The sequence below is a fragment of the Mus musculus genome, chromosome 1 (assembly GCF_000001635.26).
Source record: "Mus musculus strain C57BL/6J chromosome 1, GRCm38.p6 C57BL/6J".
Lineage (NCBI taxonomy): Eukaryota > Metazoa > Chordata > Mammalia > Rodentia > Muridae > Mus > Mus musculus.
Window position 1 is genome coordinate 37,742,364 of NC_000067.6, and position 18,869 is coordinate 37,761,232.

Consider the following 18,869-nt stretch of genomic DNA (forward strand, 5'->3'; position numbering starts at 1 on the left):
GTTTATCAATACGGGCAAACCTCATGCATAAAACCCCGACGAAAGAGAAGCAAGAGCGAGCTTTTCCGCTGAAAGCCTCCTCATGGTTTAAGCTAAAGTCCTAGATGCCAGGATGCTGGTTACCTGGAGGAGACAAGAATAGTGACTGAAATCGGGGCCAAAAGAAACTATTAACGTTTGAGGTAGTGTATATATTATTTTTTTACTCAGATCATGCTTATATCATCTCATAATTTATTACGTTTATAAAACACAAGCATTGTGTACTTTTCTGCCTGGTTGTAACCTGTTATAATGAAGATGCATTCAAAGAGCATTGCTGACTCTATTTTTAATATCTTTTTCTAATACTAAAATAAAGCAAATCAGAACCCTTGCTTCTCCCCCACCCGGCTCAGCCCAGCAAGCGGCTTTGTCTAGTCATTGTTCGATGTATCTGAAATATCAGGTGTCAGGTCTAGGATCCTGTGAGATCCTAGTCACAAAGAGACTGCTTTCCAGAGAAAGAAAATCTTTCCATCCTCATTGTAGAACCAGCGACGTCTGCTTTGTTTTGCCCCTGAGAGCTTTTAAACAATGAACACAGCGCACAGAGAGAACAGTCAGTACGGAGAAGCGGCCAGGGAGACAACAGACTGCCCTGTCTGGCTTTGATGCTATGGTAACTCAAATAGACGGTTCCTAGCCATTCTTGTTCATTAAGAATTAACCTCTAGAAATCTGCCATTCATTGCCTTGAAGGACGGGACTGTTCTGTTGCTCCATTGCTAGCCGCTCACTGGCCCCTCCTCCACCCCAAGGTGTTCATTTCAGAACCTCGAAAGGCTAACCTGCCTGAGGAGCATGGGCGGAAACCTGGAGCCATTTATCTTTGCTGTTGTTCCTGAACATCCTCCTCTCTCTTAACGATCCAATTTCACAAATATCTGAGGATCGTGGATGAGCAGAGGGATTTGAGAGATGTCCTGGGAGGGCTGTCATGTTCAGATGTTCAGTCTATCAGTTATAGCAAGTCTAATAGTTTATAGTTTAGTCAAGGTACAGAGTTGGAGGGGATTTTTCTTCAAGCATAAAATCATCACAAATACGGTTTCGAATTTTCTAACACATATACAGATTTTATAATAGGCAACTGAGTGTTCTCAGTTCAAATAGTCTCTCTCTCTCTCTCTCTCTGTCTGTCTGTCTCTCTCTCTCTCTTACACACACACACACACATCACCGGACTGTGTAGTTACTAGAGTGTGTTTTAAATGGCACTACAATACATCCAGCAGCTGTACTGAAGTCCATGTGAACCCCAGTTTTAACTGTTCACTCACTCTTTGCTGGGGTCCTCACAATGGCCAGGCCTGCCTGGATTTCAGTATGAGTTAGCCTGCCTTTGATGTACAATTCTCAGCTTCTCAGGATGTGTTGTGTTCTTCCATTGTTATCCTGTTGTGACTCTCCCTTCAGATCTGCCTTTACCTCTCACTGTGAGGACCCACAGTTTGCTTTTTGTTTTTGTTGGTTGGTTGCATAAACCATGATATGGCCTTGTTAAATCTATGTTTATTTATGAGGGAAATACCTTGATCTGCATTTAGGATGCTTTAGTGTAGATCTCTTAACAATTGGAACAGGGGCTGTCTCTGAGTGTGTTGCCTGACACCCTCTTCCTCTAGATAAACTGCCTGGTCCAGTCTCAGCTATGACTTGATGTCCCAGTACCAGTGGTGTGTGTGTGTGTGTGTGTGGGGGGGTCCTTTCCCTTCTCCAAGTAGAAGGGGAAGAGGCGATGGAGGGAGAGATTTGTGAGGTTGGGACTGGAAGGAGAGGAAGGAGGGTGCTTTCACTGAGATGTAAAGTGAATAAATTAATTAATAAAAGAAGGAAAAGGAGGAGGGAGAAGAGGAGGGGATGAAGAGGCAGAAGAGGAAGAAGAGGAGGAGGAAAGGGAGAGGAAGAGGGGAGGGGGAAGAGGAAGAGGAAAAGGAGGAAGAGGAGGAGGAGGAGGAAGAGGAGGAGGGAGAAGAGGAAGAGGAGGAGGGCAGAAGTGGGATATTGTAAGAACAACTGCAAGCCTCTCCCAGCCCAGTGGTGTTTGTGGCCAGCACATAGGTGTGTGATTTACCAGCACCCGGTAGGGTGTGAAAAGCACATTAGACTGGCTGGCTGGGTATATCATTTGGTGATTCCTCAGAGTTACAGACAAGCACTGAGAAAGGCCTTTCACAGTGATGAATTAAAAACTTATACTCATCTGCTGAACAAATTGTCACTGAGCATCTCTGAGTCATTGGTGCCAAACATGGGATTCATGGGAAGGGGAACAAGCTAATGAAAGAAAAATAGATTTATTCTACATGGAAACAAATGCTACTTTAAGCTTGGGTTTTTTTTTTTTTTTGTTTTTTTTTTCATGTCAGAAACAGCCACAAGATGTGTTTCTGAATCTTCCCACTTCCTTCATCAGCTGAAAGCCTCTAGATAAACAGATGGGTCTGCTTATCTAGACACTGTTCCCCCGAACCACGGGCTGGCACACACGGAGCGAATTACTTGCCCTTGAGCTAGGCTTCCTTCCAATTGTACTGACATCAGTGGAAACATCATTGAAGAAACTGACCCTTTTAATGTCATCTCTGAGATTCCACTGCCTGTCAGGACAATGCAGGAAGTGGAAGAGTTCTAGCACACCGAAGAGTCTAATGTTTCTTGTCTCGGAAGCTTGCCAATTGCCTATTAGATGATGTAGCTTAGGAGGCGATGCGGGGGCATTACTGTGAAGTCTGTTTGCTGCCAAGATGAAACTGGTTTAAACTGGGCTCAACAGAACACTTGTAAATAGGTAGCAAATAGAGAAGGAGTTTTCCTCCTTAAGTCTTAAAAACGTGACATATTTGTGGTACTTGAATTGATGCCTGCTTGGGGTTATTATTTATACAATTAGTGTTACCTTCTGAGGTGGTTTGAATAGGTTTGGCCCTCATAGACAAGTGTGTTTGAATGCTTGGCCCACAGGGAGTGGCACTATTAGGAGTAGATGTGACCTGGTTAGAGGAAGTGTGTCACTGTGGAAGCGGGCTTTGACGTCTCCTATGCTCAAACTCCACCCAGTGTGGAATCAGCCTCCTTTGGCCCTTGAATCAAAATCAGCCATTCCAGCACCATATATGCCTGCACACTGCCATGCTTCCCACCGTGATGATGACTGACTAAACCTCTGAAACAGTAAGCCAGCCCCAATTAAATGTTTGCCTTTGTAAGAGTTGCCTTGGTTAGCAAACAAGCAGTAAGCCTTGGTGATGGCAATGACTACGGGCAAATAAAAGATACATTTATATTGTTCACGCTTCCTGAGATTTGGTCTTCCTTTTACTAAGTGTAAAACATAAGATACAAAATTGTAAGTGTAGAAACAAAAAGTTTAAAACTCAAAGAAAACTGGCTCTTTCCCAGCTCTAGCCCAGCCTCTGGACACAGGTGGGATGCCGAGAAAGCGCAGGTGCTTAGCTGCACCTCCCCCAACCCAGTTGAACCACTCCCATTTTGTTCCCTTGTTTCAACCTCCTGCCCACCTCAACTGAAGGGAATGAAGATAAACAGTTCATACACAGTCCAACAGAAGGGAATCCCATCAACTGATCTTCTATGACCACTGTCTTAGGGTTTTACTGTTGTGAACAGACACCATGACCAACACAACTCTTATAAGGACAACATTTAATTGGGGCTGGCTCACAGGTTCAGAGGTTCAGTCCATTATTGTCAAGGTGGGAACACGGCAGCATCCAGGCAGGCACAGCGCAGGCAGAGCTGAGAGTTCTACATCTTCACCTGAAGACTGCTAGCAGAATACTGACTTCCATGCTGCTAGAATGAGGGTCTTAAAGCCCACGCCCACAGTGACACATCTCCTCCAACAAGGCCACACCTTCTAATAGTACTACTCCCTGGGCCGAGTATATACAAACCATAACAACCACCAAGTACAACTGCTCTTCTAAGCCCTTCACCCTCATCAACCACCTACTCTTGATCAGTTCATTCCTGCAGTATCACCAGTAGCTGTGGAAAACCAAAAACAAACCCAAACCTCAAACCAGAACAAACAAAAACCCCTGGACACATTTTTAAAGGAAAGAGAAAAAATAATAAGACAAATGGACTCTGGACATACTCTGAACATTCATTCAATTCAGATCTTTAAAAAATGATGACTTTTATGGCCATTCACAAATAAGGTGGCTGGCAGAGCAGTGAAGAACACTTGCTGTTCCTGCAGAAGGCCTGGGTTCAGTTTCCAGCACCCCGATCTGGCAGTTTACAACCACCTATAATGCCAGCTTTGGGGGAACCCAATGTCCTCTACTGGCCTCTGTGGGTACCTGCGCTCATGTGCACAATCTCACACACAGATATACACACACATACACATAATTAAAAAAATAAATCTTTAAAATAAACCAATCAGGGCAGGGCTTGCAGAATGGATGTGTTTGAGTTGACCATTGCACAAATGGAAAGAAAGCACTCAATGGATGTGCTCTTGAGGGTTTTACTCATTGAACGGGGTAGATTAAAACTCCAAAGAAACTACTGTAAGTACTTCTAGGAACTAAAATAAACCATGTTTAAAGAATTATAATTGGCACTGGGTCCAGTGCCACAGGGCCCAGGAGGGCAGACTCTGCCCCAGCCCAGCATCATGCAGCCCAGGTGGGCAGACCACATTCGAGATGACCCCTGCCTGGTGCCACATCTCATGGGCATGGAATAGCACTCCAGAGACCACCCCAGATAGCTAGAGGCCCCTGGGTACCACTAAGATGAATGAATAAGTGGTAGTGAGGTGGATGAGAAAGAGAAGCAGAAGGATGTGTGCACAGAGAAGAGAGGGGGAACTCGGCACTTGAGGACAATGAGGAACAGCCTGATGTGAGTAGCCAGTGATTTTATAAAGAGGTCTATTTGGATCACATTTGGAGGTTTAATGTCTGAAGAGCATGATGCTGTTTTGGTAGGGGTCCCTTTATTGCATTCCTTCATGATCAATGGGTTGTATGTCATGGCAGAAGAACATGACCTGTGGGAATGAATGTTATGAGCAATTCAGGGCCCAGTTGGGCTCTCTTGTATCACCCTCTCTTGAAATAACTACATCCTGTGAGAACTGTCTGCAGCCTCTGACTTCCGAGGAGCCTCCTAAGACCCTCAGGAGAGGAACAGCTTACTTCTAACAGAAACGATAGAGGCCAGAAGGCAATGGGATGGCATGCTTAAAAAGCTAGAAGGAACACACCACTGGCCTGGAGTTCCATTTCTCAAAAGCGAGAAACAGATCTTCCAGTTCCCACGAATGAAGACAAATTGCTAATGACAAGCCGTCTTTAGGAGAAATGCTAGAGGAATTTCTTTAGGACAAATGGAATCAACGTGAGAGTCCCTCAAATCCACGCATGAAAACAGAGGTCCAGTAAAGTAACTACTTAGCTAATTACACAAGGCAGTGCCAAGTTGATTCTTTCTTACTGTCTTGACTGTCTTTGGAGAGCCATTATATGAAAGGATATGCATATAATAGTATTAATTAGTCTTGTGTGAGATAGATGTGCAGCATATTTGACAATAACAGAAAAGAAGAGAACAAGGATAGAATTATATTAGAATAAGGAAATAACATCATTTGGGACATTTGAATTCACATTAAAAAAAAAAACAGGATAGAATCAAAATTGGGACAGAAAAGTCCTGGTGCTATGGGATGTCTATGAAATGTCTTTCTACTATGGGATGGGCTTGGTGCCTGCACTGAAAACCCACTGATCCTAGATGTATGGGTTTTGTTTTACACTCTAAATTCTATGCCCTTGACCTGTATATTCATCTTAAAGCCAATTGTTTGACTACTCCAAAGAAAAATTTGAAATCTGGAAATATGAACCCTCCAACTTCACTTTTCTATTTTAGAAACTATTTTGACTTTCCTTGGCCTCTCAAAACTCCACATAAAATTTTGGATCAAGGTCTCATTTCAATAAAAGAACACCATTGAGGGTTTTGCTCTTGTTACATCTAACCTGTGGGTGGCTTTGGGGAGATTTTCCCATATTAGCAACCTCAGGCCTCTTAATCCACGAGCTCAGGCTTTCTTCTCATCTACTTAGGCATTCATTTCTTTCAGGAATGTTTGTTAGGATGATGTGATATTTGGGCTAACTCCTGTAGCTAACAAGGAAGGACGTTTTGTGGGAATGACAACTGGCCTTAAAAGTCAAGATCATGATTAGTGGCATTCTGGAGAGCAAGAACAGAGGATGCTGGGAGGAAACGGTGCTTGCTGGATTTTTGGTATACTGCACCAGAACCCAAATATTTGGGGGGAGAGATTAAGTAGGCACTTTGAGATATGGTCTCAAGAGAAAGATCAAGTCTGGAAACAGAAATAAGTCACCAGGTCGAGGATGGCAATTAAAGCTAAGGAATGGAATGAGATCTCTGGGACAAATTACAAGGAAGGAGTGTCTAAAATAGATCCCTTATAAAAGGCTACCACTTAAGGGAGAGACCAAAGAATCTGAGAGCTGCCAGAGAGACAGGACAGCCTGGAGTGAGTGCAGTTCCTTTGAGAATGTGTGCTCATCCCTTCCTTCTGTTCATCATTGTGGCAAATGGAACGTCCACAGGTGCCTGCACCAGCAACTGTGAAACCAATAGCAGAGGCCCTCCCCTTACCTTCCCCATAGTAGCTCCTAAATATCTCTGTGATCAGCTGCATGCCTCCATTCCCACTGTTTCTGTTTTAGGGCTTGTAGTCTAGACCATCCCCATATCAAGTGATTCATCAAAAATGCAAATCAGTCCCCTGGTTAGAATTCTTTATTAGCACCTTGAAATATTTCCTGTGGCTTTCAAACTCCTTAGTATAGAAAATAAAACCCTTTATAGCCCATGTCTTCCTTAAGATCCCAGTGCACAGTCTCATGTGTAGTGCTCCACCTATGTGAACTTTCATTCAGTTTCCACAATCCCCACCTTAAGGCCATGGTGCCCTTCCCATGACACAGTTCCTCTCGGCCACTCTTCATGGCAGTTTGTGTATCACTTGCTGTTCCCAGGCTGGTCTAACCCTCTGAAATCCTGGAGGGTCTTTGCTGAACCTATGCTTCTATTATCCCCTACTTACTTGTGTTTCTGAAACCTGACTGTGAACTCACAAAGGGCAAACTATCCCTTTTATCTGCATGTCTCGGGTGATAAGAACTCAGTGACCATTAAGCAAATGGGAAGATTTTGTAGGAACACAGTATTCCTTTTTTTTTAAAGCAAGAAATGAACAGAACTTTCTATGGATCAGCTTGTTATAATAAAAGAATGACAACAGGTGTGGACATTTCAGTAGTGTCTGGCTAGTTTATCTCTAAACAGTAAATATGCGGGCTCTAAGCTCAATTATTCATGCTAACAATGGAAATCTGCCTAGAACCTAGGAGTGAGGAACCAGGGCATCTAAGCAGTCATGCTTGCATGGCCTGATAGCTGAACACTGACACATACTGGGAGGAAGTGGGGACTCTGTCTCTTGACTCCCCTGAGGGCTGCTGAGGGCACAATCATCACCACCATCCAATTCTTTGTTCTTCCACCTTGCTGCTCTGACTAACATACCAACCATCTTCTCAGAAACAGATTGACCAAACTAAATGTTTTACGTCTTTAATAGATGAAGACCATTAGCTTTTGAGGGCATTAAGTGTTAAAGAGTCACCTTTTTCTTGGCTTATACAAAACCCGTAAACCAATGACGTGTACCATGTGTCCTACAAATGGCTGCTTACTGTTCCTTTGATAGAATACCACAGTTTGGGTAACTTATAAAAGAAGAAAATTTAGTTTGGAGTCTAAAACATCTAGTATAGAGGTGCTGTCCTTCTTACCCTATTATTACACAATGGAGTGCATTGTGTATGGAACAAGGAAATGTGTATGCTCAGCTCTCTCTTTGGGTAAAGCTGATAATTCCACCAAGAGGGCCCTTCCCTCATGAACCCAGCTAATGCGAACTGCCTCCCAGATGCTCTGGCACCAACTGCTATCCACATATGAATCTGAAGACTAAGTGTGCAGCACTTCAAACCATAGGAAATATTTCCATTGATTCCTTGAGGGTCGGCAAATGTCTACCCAACAACGGAAAAATGCTTGATTGTCTTCATTTAAAACACAAGCAAACCCTACTTGTGTGTATAACACACACACACACACACACTCACGATGATGGTTTTTAGACTCTGCACATAACACAAAAATTTCTAATGGTGAATAGTCAGTGTCCAAAGCCAAAAGTTGGTAGCAGTTCCAAATGGTATCCAATTATGGAAACTTGGCAAATACATTTCCAATCCGTTTGGGTGCGCATTAAGATGTATAATTAATTACATCTCTAAACATCCTCACAAATGCCACAGGCTCCACAGAGGTGTAGTAATCACTGGATGCTCAATTAGGCGATGGGACCTAACTCCAATATTTTCTATCCTCTCAGGACATGGCCAGGTTGTTTAGAGAGCATTGTTTATTAGAGAGCAAAGCAGCTTTCGCTCATTCCCCATGATCCTGAGGGTTACTACTACAGTACTCAATTCACTGCAGCAGTATAGACTGGAAAGGACCTTTTCTGGTCATATGTAAAAACATACAGTGGTTGAGACTGAATATTGTTCTCTCAGAGGACCAGAAGGGATCATATCATATAGAACTAGAATTACTGCTGGTGGCTCACAACCACCCGTATTCCAGTTCTACAGGACAGGATGCCTTCTCCTGGACTCTGAAGACACCTGCACTCAACACATGTATATACCACACATACATATACACATGATTTAAAAGATAAAAAGTTAACTCCAGTTCTGGTCTCCGCCAGGTATATATGTGGTACATATACATATGTGCAGGCAAAACACTAATGAATATAAAACAAAACAAACAAATTTTAAGAAATGAAATAACATCAAATCTTAAAAAGGAAAACAATCCATAATTTTAGACATTCGTGGGTGACAACAAAATAAAACTAATGCTACAAAAAATAATTTGAATCACAGGTAATATATACTTCAGCAGATGTAATGTAGGACAGGTAGACTATGTATTATAAATCTATTATAATCTATTTAATTATGCTTGTAAAAGTCACAGGAATTGGGTTGAGTCTCTAACATTGAGTGATAATGTTTAATTCTGCTTTAGTTGGTGAATTAAAATTGTTGTATTTTTCTGTGAAGGTGTCTAGGTTGCTATATAAAGTGAATTGAAGATTAGGAATTATTGACCAGGACAATAAGCAAATACTACCTTTCTTATGATTTGCATCACATTATCATCTGTACTGTGAAAAGTCAGAGTTACTACACGCTAGCACTTCATCTTCCTACTATAGACTTTTAGATTCAACCAAGAAATCGCATTAGTGGTAATAAGAGCTGTTACCTAAAGCATCTTGCATCATCCTTGCCTAATAGAGGAGGCCACATTACTACATGTACATACTTGAATATGTGTGACTGCACAGTCATCATGTGATTGGACAAGTTTCTTCTAGGAACTCTAACCCAATGTCTGCTGCTGTGGTTACAACCATACTCTGGTTCTACAGTCTTATTTCAGAAGGAGTCTTTTCTAATTATAATACACCTATAGAATGCTTTCCTATAGAATGCATTTTCCTATAGAATGCATTGTCTAGGAAGACGATGGAAGACAGGAAAGAGGAGCAGACACCGATAAGGACTCTGAGAGCATCGGGTTCTCATGGCTACAGTAACATTTTAGTCAGTTTCAACCTACGTGTTATGTAGTTGACACTGTTTAAAAATAAACTTGTTATGTGTTCCTATTGCTGTTAACTTTAATAAGGGGGATGCAATCTATGGTAATGGTTTTTAAAGCTAGGAGTAGAACCTGGGCTGTTGGACATGCAAGGCAAAGTCTACCATGGAGTCACACCCACAACGTCCAAAAATTGTACTATAAAGATCACAAAACTTTACAGGCATTCGCTTTGAAATGTTTAAAAGTAAACAAAAATTTTCATTTTTAATTCAAGAATTTATTGCAAGGCGGCGGAAAGTTCAAGCTGACCTGCTGAGTCAGGTCATGAGTTGTAAATTTTGAGTGGTGTTCATTTGTAGGCTATGGGTTATGATGCGAGGTTCAGCATTTTGTGGAAATCATATCTTTAGACAAGTTGCTTTGGGAGCCATTTAACATAAACATCTTCTTATAAAACATGCTGCTTTTTCAATTCCATTTGGAAATTATGTAAAATTTAAAGATAATTAGTCCCGGGGCAAAGGAGTAACACATGCAGGGTCTGAGAAGGTAGGTTAATAATTACCCCGAGGTTTTTCTTTTTATGTGTTTGTGGTATGTTTTTCACATCTTGAAATCCAGAGAAGGCAGAGGTTTAAAAAGTTACTTTCTGATAGTTTGTGATTTGTCTTGTGGCACTGGGTGACTTTTGCTTTGCTGTGAGCATAATACACAGTGGGCTACAGACAGATGGGCTGTCAACTGGCAGCTCTCATCTGGCCTTACTGTAGTGAGTGAGTCTCATGAAGTTAGCTATAAAGGTTTCTAATCATGTAAGGAATACAACGTTGAGCACAGCATTTGGGGAGCAAGGGAGACTCAATTAAAGCCAGAAGGAGATTGTCTAGGGAGATGATGGAAATCAGGAAAGAGGAGCGAATACCGATAAGGACTCTGAAAACATTAGGTTCTCATGGCTAGAGTAACATTTTAGTCAGTTTCAACCTACGTGTTATGTAGTTGACACTGTTTGAAAATGAACTTATTATGTGTTCCTATTGTTGTTAACTTTAATAAGAGGGATGCAATCTATGGTAATGGTTTTTAAAGCTGGGAGTGGAACCTGGGCTGTTGGATATGCAAGGAAAAGTCTACCATGGAGCCACACCCACAACGTCCAAAAATTGTACTATAAAGATCACAAAACCTTACAGGCATCCCCTTTGAAATACTGTCTTATGCACAGATTCTCATTTAATGACTCTTTCTTCTTAAAGAAAACTGGACAAGGGTTCATATTAACTAAAGACCAAAACAATCCCAAGGGTGCCTAGAACTTTAAAATGGGCATTTCATAGAACGATGCTTTTTGAGGTAGATTCTCTGTAGCTCCAATTAGCCTAGAAGTCACTGTATAGCACAGGCTGGTCTTAAATTTTTGGCAATCCTCCAGTCTCTGCCTCCAAGTCCTAGGATTAAAGGCATGCCCAGCTCAAAAGTTCTTTTGCCCCATGACTTAACAATTCTCTTTATCAACACTTGTTTCAGCAGGAGTAGATATTTTGTATTTAAAATTAACATATCTGGGTTTAGAGGAGTTTTTTTTTCAGGAGATTTGTGGTTGTTGCTGTTTCCAGGAAAGAATATGTTTGGTATTCTGTGTTTGAAGTCAGGCTCCACCACATTAACAGGCTACTAAGTATTAATACCAAGCAACAAGGATTCCATTTCAAACAAATGTTCTTGACTATTAATGAAAAGATTGTCTTTAAAGTTTCAATATAGGAAACAGGCAAGGTTCTTCTTGCCTCTAGGTAACAGTGGTCCCTTTGTACATAATGTAGAATTTTCCTTTGAAACTGTTTGCAATTTGGTACAAACCAAATACAACTTTAATCACATGTAAGAATACTTTCTTGCACACTTTATTCCCATGCCCTCTGTTAACACTCTCTCCTGCATGTGACCTGCAAGTGTTTACCATCAGTAACACGCAACTCCTGCTGGTGTTCTAGGTGAATAGATTAACATGAAGGCTGTGACGATCTAGTGCCAAGGTCACTGGGTCACCTAGTAGAGGTTAATTCTGCAATGTGTAAATCTTTATGTTATGTGATATGAGCAAGAGAAGTTATTTTGCACATTATCTTTAAGATACTTATGAATAGGAAATTTATTTTACCCACCTTTTAGCTGGTCTGTAATGATTGTCTAAGACTGGATGAATATGCCTGAAAGGTTTGAAGACCAATCTAAAGTGAGTATATGACATGAATTTGTGATAAAGTAGTATTAGAATATTAGTGATTATATCCTGATGAAATAAGACCTCAAGAGGCCACTACCCTTGTCCCTACTGCCATATCGAATAATGACTAGATACAATGAGAAATTGTCCATCATATAAATACTATTAATGACAGGGCTTGCTTTTTTTATTAAAATGTAAGAATACAAATAGCTTATATCAGTAAAATACAGTAGCATTCAGGCTCTAATATCAACATAAGTCAGACTATGGACAGAAAAGATGCAGAGATGCAGGTGAGGGAGAGGGAACATCTTGTCACTCTAGATTACAGACAGATGCCACAGTCAAAAAATAACAATAATAAAATGGCAAGTAAGCTCATTGCGGTACTTTAATGTTTTGAAGAAAACTTATTAAGAGTACATATTTTAAAAAATCTTACATGTGGATAGATAGATCATCACCTACCTTTCTCACAACAGTAAGAGCAAACACAACTGTAAAAACGCATGGTGCCTGGGCTGAACACTGCAACAGTGTGCCCCGAGAGCCCTGGCCTGCTCCTACTTTGAAGGTAGACTGTGGCATGGAAGTTATGTCAGGTTGGTTCCAAAATGTGATACTGGCTCCCAGGCCAGTGCTGCTAGGCTGTGCCCATCTTGGCCCAGCTTCTCCAGCCATGAGAATATAAATCACAAAGAAAAAAAAATCTAACCAACCAGTCATTTGAGATAGCAAGAAAGGAAAGGAAATCAGTTTTGTAAAAACACTTTTCCCTCTTTTTCAAGCTTCTTTATTTACTCCGGGTAGTTAACAAACCAGTGCTCAATAGTGATGTAAGCAGATTTCACACTCACTATTACTGTGTGGAAAGAGCCATATGCATTTTGTTTGCATACATCAATCATCCCAGATAGCTGTGTTAGGGCACTCGAGAACAGACTCAGAGGCACAAAGTTAATAAATACATTTAACCCTGTCAAGCATTCAAAAGATAAATGCAATCACATAGCAAAAAAAAAAAAAAAAAAAAATCCATTTGTATCTTTGACCTTTCCAAGGCTGTGGAGAATCTTTTCACATGTCAGAAATCTCTATAGCAAAGATTCCTATAATAGAAAAAAACAAAACAAAACAGATTAAGGTTTTAAATGAAATACCGTTAGCATGTTTAAAGAGACGTACTATGTGTTACTTTAGCAGTCCTTGGGGTTTATCCCCTCAGCTTCTGTGAAGGGAAATGACGTAGTGAACTTGTCCATACACCATGGTACATTCACACCATAAAGTGCTCATCCAACTTCATAAGAATAAAATAGCGGAACATACATCTTGGATGGTTGTCATGAGCATTATGCCAAGTGAAAAGAGTCAGTCTCAAAGGTGGTGTTCTGCGCATGACTGGATTTTCATAGGCTCCTCAGAGGGATGGAATTAGAGTGTGGAGAAGAAGTTAGTTGACTATCTGGAAGGGACACAGGAGGTACGGATTCTAACTCTAAGGGGATGGGTATACTTAATGTTTTTAAATTAATAATGGGCATTTTCATATATATGAAATCTTTATTATTTATTTATTAATCTTTATTGTAATCTTTTCTATTGTATCCCTGCCTCAGTGTCCTCCCTCCCACCACCCCATCGGCGGGTCCCTTTATCCCATAATAGTTGCCCCTGTTGCTTTCGTGTCACACGTATTCTATTATATCCTTCCTTCAGATCTTCTCCTAAGGAAGTTCTTTGGTGCTGATGGGACAAATCAGTATCTTGTTATTAGTAAGACTGTACATGCGTGTACATGCATGCACACTGAATACGTATGAAAAGTTAGGAAAATATGAATAAAGTCTGTGCACTGAGCTATACCACTGCCAACTTCCTGTTTTGCAAGGTATTGATGCTGCAGGAACTGGGAAAGATCTATGAAATTCTATGCACTGTTTTTACTACTTCCTCTAAGGCAATAGCCATTTAAAAACACTTTTACATCTATTCATCTGATGAATTTTAAATACGGCTTAGCAGCTAAAAGAGGCTGCATACACTAGCAAGATTTTGCTGAAAGGACCCTGATATAGCTGTCTCTTGTGAGACTATGCCGGGGCCTGGCAAACACATAAGTGGATGCTCACAGTCAGCTATTGGATGGAACACAGGGCCCCCAATGGAGGAGCTAGAGAAAGTACCCAAGGAGCTAAAGGAATCCTGAACCCTATAGGTGGAACAACATTATGAACTAACCAGTACCCCAGAGCTCGTGTCTCTAGCTGCATATATATCAGAAGATGGCCTAGTCGGCCATCACTGGGAAGAGAGGCCCCTTGGTCTTGCAAACTTTATATGCCTCAGTACAGGGGAACACCAGGGCCAAGAAGTGGGAGTGGGTGGGTGGGTTGGATATGGGGGACTTTTGGGATAGCAGTGGAAATGTAAATGAAGAAAATATCTAATAAAAAATTAAAAAAGACTCTGCCCAAGACTTAATATATAATATGTTGAGACTAAGTCAGTGACAGAGGCTATATACTATATGATAACAATTCTTTCACAACCTGGGAGAGATGAAACTAGAGCAGGGGAAACAGACATGGTTGAGTTCTCTGGCAGAGCAGCAAGCACTCCTGGTCATCTCTCTAGCCTCAGGGATAACAGTTTAAGTTGACAGTGAATGATGAAGTTTAAAGGTAACACATAAAATACAAACCTTTCTGAATATTACAAGAAATTTGCACCTTTTTTTAAAAAAGGAAACCAAATGGAGAAATGCAGGAAACAACATAATGCAAACAGCAAACAAGATATTGAGATGAATTTGAAACCAAATGCAACAGTTATAGCAACAGTGTATAAATGTTTTACCTCTACTAAACTTTTTTAACTTTAGAAAAAATTAAATGGCATATAAAGCAAAACTCAAACCAATACTTCATAAAATAGGCACGTGAGAGTGAGGTCCAGACAGAGCCAAGGGTATTTACTAGGAGAATGGAGACAGTAAGAGTGGATCAGCAACTTGGATACACAGTATCAGACACCAGACCAAACAAAGAATATCAATGTTTCGGAGAAGAACACTTCATGAAAGTTACACACAGCAAAGAAGGGTGGCAATTCAGAGTGCCCAGGCAGCAAAAGACAGCCAGCCATATGTGAAATAATTGTCCCAGAGTCTCTGTTGGCACTATGCCAATGTGAGAGACAAACACTGGTGCTACACCAAGTACTACAGGCAGAAAGGAGAGAGAAAAATCAATGACCTTGGCAGCAGGCTGGACTTGGGGCTGACTTCCCAGCAGTGAGATGTTGTATCTGTCCAAAAGAAAGATGAGAGAACATCTTCCAAGTTCAGCTCCGCTCAGTTCAGTTCAATTCAAAAGCCAGACCTAAAAGGTCATTAACAGTAACTAGGTATTCAGGAGTGATGCTAAGTTCCAACGTGGTCCTGATGTCAAGAAAATGAAGACTGGGGAGATGACTCCACCTGTAGTGTGCTTGCCTTGTAACTATGAAAACTCGAGTTTCATCTTTCAGCTCAAGGAAGGCTGGGCATGGTGGTTTTGCTTGTGTTCCCAGTGCTGGGGAGGAAGAGCAAGGGCTCTTAGTGGTGACTAGACAGTCACACTGGACCAGATGGAGAGAGTCTGTCTCAAAACAAAGCAAAACAGTGGACAGTACCTGAGGAACAACAGTCCAGGTTGGCCTCTGGCCTCTCTCTATTTACATAAACATACACACACCTACCCCTACACAGAAGGAAGATTATTCTTTGAAACCTAGAACATTTCTTAATCCAGGAGCAAGTGGAGGAAACCACAGCTTTTAAAGAAAGCAAGCTCCTGCCTGCCGTGTAGTGCTAGCTCCTGGAAACTGCTGGTGCCCAACGGCTCGCATTAATGTCTTATGATTGCCTAGAAAGAATTTGATAGATTAAAATCCCTAGTGTTTGATGCTACTGAAATTTCTGACTTTTGAAATTGTGTTTTGTTTGGTGTGGCATGTGGATTAATATTAGATCTTGATAGTTTTTATTCCAAATGCTTGTTAATATATGCTAATGTACGTATTAATTCCAAACTTTTACATCTAGATCCTTTCTTCTTAACATATACAATCCTGCCATCTGTGAGAACACCTTTGTCCCCATTCCTGTACTCAGTGCTGTTTTACTTCACCCCTTTTTACATGACTTGCAGACTTCTTCTGTTTGTTTGTTTGTTTGTTTGTTTGTTTGTTTGTTTTTCGAAACAGGGTTTCTTTGTGTAGCCCTGGCTGTCCTGGAACTCACTCTGTAGACCAGGCTGGCCTTGAACTCAGAGATCCGCCTGCCTCTGCCTCCCAAGTGCTGGGATTAAAGGTGTGCACCAGCACTGCCTGGCCAACTGCAGACTTGTTAAAGAATTGGTGTTAGTAAGCACTATTCTATTTCTGAAGATAAACAGAAACATATGCCTTAAAACATAAGAGGTGTGAGAAATTAAGACATGCAGGAGACTTTAAAATACTATTCACAAGACAAGACTGCCCAAGTGGATGGAAGGTAATCAGATCTACTGAAAAGATGTGCATAAGACCGCAAAGTCAGTGCTTTGTAGATATAATGCTGCATTGCAAAAAGAAACATACCTGGTCAAGTGCCCACATTTATAAAAACTGGTCATATGGAAGGCATGCAGACCACAGAGCTCATGAAACAGAAGTGGCAAAGGTAGTATATCCTGGTCATGGCTCAAACATAGCAGAAATAAAAACTAAAACTGAATACATCCTTCCAACTGGAAATTATAAGATTTCCCATCAACTCATTGACAAAAGTGAAAATAAAACAGAAGTCAGAGTTTTACAAACAAGTTGAAAGAAAAGCAAAACATTTAAGAACACATGAGATCATTCAAAGCAAAGGAAAACGGAGAGTCCTAAATCTCTAGCAATTAAACAAAGAACAGCAGTAAGTTATTAATTCCCAACTCCAAAAGCTAGGAGAAAACTCCAACAAAGTAAAAAAATAACATAGGAAAAAAATAATAAAGAATAAAAATTCATAATAGAGAAAATAGATCAAAACTAGTATATTGAAATTCTGGGGTTTGTGGGGCTAGAAAAAACTCAGTGGTTAATAAGAGTACTGGGTGTTCTAGAGAACTGGGGTTTGATTCCACATGGTGGGTCACAGCCTTCTGTATCTTCAGTTCCACAGAACCAGATGCCCCCTTCTGGCCTTTGCAGGTACCAGGCACACAATTGGTATACAGACATATATGTATGCAAAATATCCATCCATATACATATATATATATATGTATATATGTATATGTGTGTGTGTGTGTATATACATATATATAATATGTGTGTATGTGTATGTATATGTATATACACATATACATACACATGTGGATATACTGATATATGCATATATATGGATATATACATTATAAAGTGGGGGTATTTTTAATATTTAAGTTTTAGTATTTTTTAGACTATTACAGGAAACACATTATACCTATGACTGGTCAGAATGCAGATATTAGTGGATTGTGAGTGAACACAGGAACAAATTTAAGTCATTCATGAACTTGATATTTGGCTAATGCTCTTGGGGAAATATAGGCTACAAGGGCAGGAATGATGGCCTACAAACATATCTGGAACTTTTTCATCATTCTAGTCACTGAACTGACAGTGCTGTAGAAGCCCAGAGACGGCTCAGACACATCGTGGGCTGAGGAGTGAGTCAGGAGTGGGGGGGGGGGGGGGCGTGCTGGTGTTGAGCCTTGGTCCTCATGGTGACAGAACAAATGCATCATGAGGAAAGACAAGATGGACGCTCGTGGAGGTACTTTGGAGTTAGACATACTGGTTGCTTTTTAAGGGAGGGAGAGGGGGAGACAGACAGACAGATGGACGGACAAAGAGAGGGGGTAGTAATAGGGGAAATATGCAGTAGTAGGGGTACATGAGATACTTCTTTATACAATAAAACAAACGACAAAATTTTAACAATAGTGAATTGAGTGAGAGGTATTTTTAGTTTTACATGTTTAGTTCATACACGTTTTAATTATTCTCACATAAAACTTTTAAACATTTGTGAAATATAACAATAAAGTCTAAAATAAAAGTAAGTAGTAAATACTTTTCCTGGAGCATATATATTCTATGGTACAATAGCAATGCACCCCCATTTTTAATAACTGTACATGAGAACGCACAGTAAAAGCATTCCGACTTTGACAACACAGCTGATGTGCAGGCTGATGACCCAGGTCAGGGCTCTGTGCTTGCCGAGCATGATGAGACCTTAGCTCTGACTTCAACTATTACAAAATGAGAGGAGAACCCAAGCACTATTGCAGTTCAGTACCAGGAATCCCTTAGCGCTATTTCACTTCAGTACAATATTCATATAAAACTCATTTATAGATGAAAACCCTTTATTTTTGGTGTCATCATGTCTTATTAACCAGGTTTAGTATCAGTTTCCTCGCTTCCTCAAATCTCACTGTGAACATGGCTACACTCCAGGTCCTGTGCACACTTACTCTTCCAATGATCGGTCGAGGCCTCGGTCAGGAGATCGATGGTGAGCACGCTCTGGTGAGTGGCATTTTGTATTTGGCTTCATTGGACCCAAATTATAGGCATTGCTTGAGTAATTCTGGCGGCGAAGTTCTTGGACAGCCCTTTCCCTATAAAGATAATAATAAAATAAAGCTTTAAAATTTTACATTTAGTGTATTATTAAACCTATCGTGAAACTGTGGCTCAACTCAAACATTAAAAATCTACCCACCATGAAATAATAAACTCCTGGCTGAGCCAAGAG

At 40.7% G+C, this 18,869-nt stretch overlaps 1 protein-coding gene across 16 annotated transcripts in view; it reads right to left on the minus strand.

The window, feature by feature from the left end:
• Positions 1 to 12,206: 12,206 nt before the first annotated feature.
• Positions 12,207 to 18,869, minus strand: part of Tsga10 (testis specific 10) — a 111,857-nt gene continuing 105,194 nt past the window's right edge. For 8 of the 16 annotated variants that reach the window (XM_017319575.2, XM_017319576.2, XM_017319574.2 and 5 more), the window contains 2 exons: positions 18,586 to 18,732; positions 15,003 to 15,624 (listed from right to left, as the gene is read on the minus strand). In XM_017319575.2, the coding sequence (XP_017175064.1) occupies positions 15,582 to 15,624; positions 18,586 to 18,732 (190 nt within the window). In that variant the 3' untranslated portion in view covers positions 15,003 to 15,581. Of the gene's footprint in view, positions 13,159 to 15,002; positions 18,733 to 18,869 lie in introns of those variants that run through there. The other 8 variants (XR_003954349.1, XM_006495823.4, NM_001290720.1 and 5 more) reach the window with 6 other exon arrangements.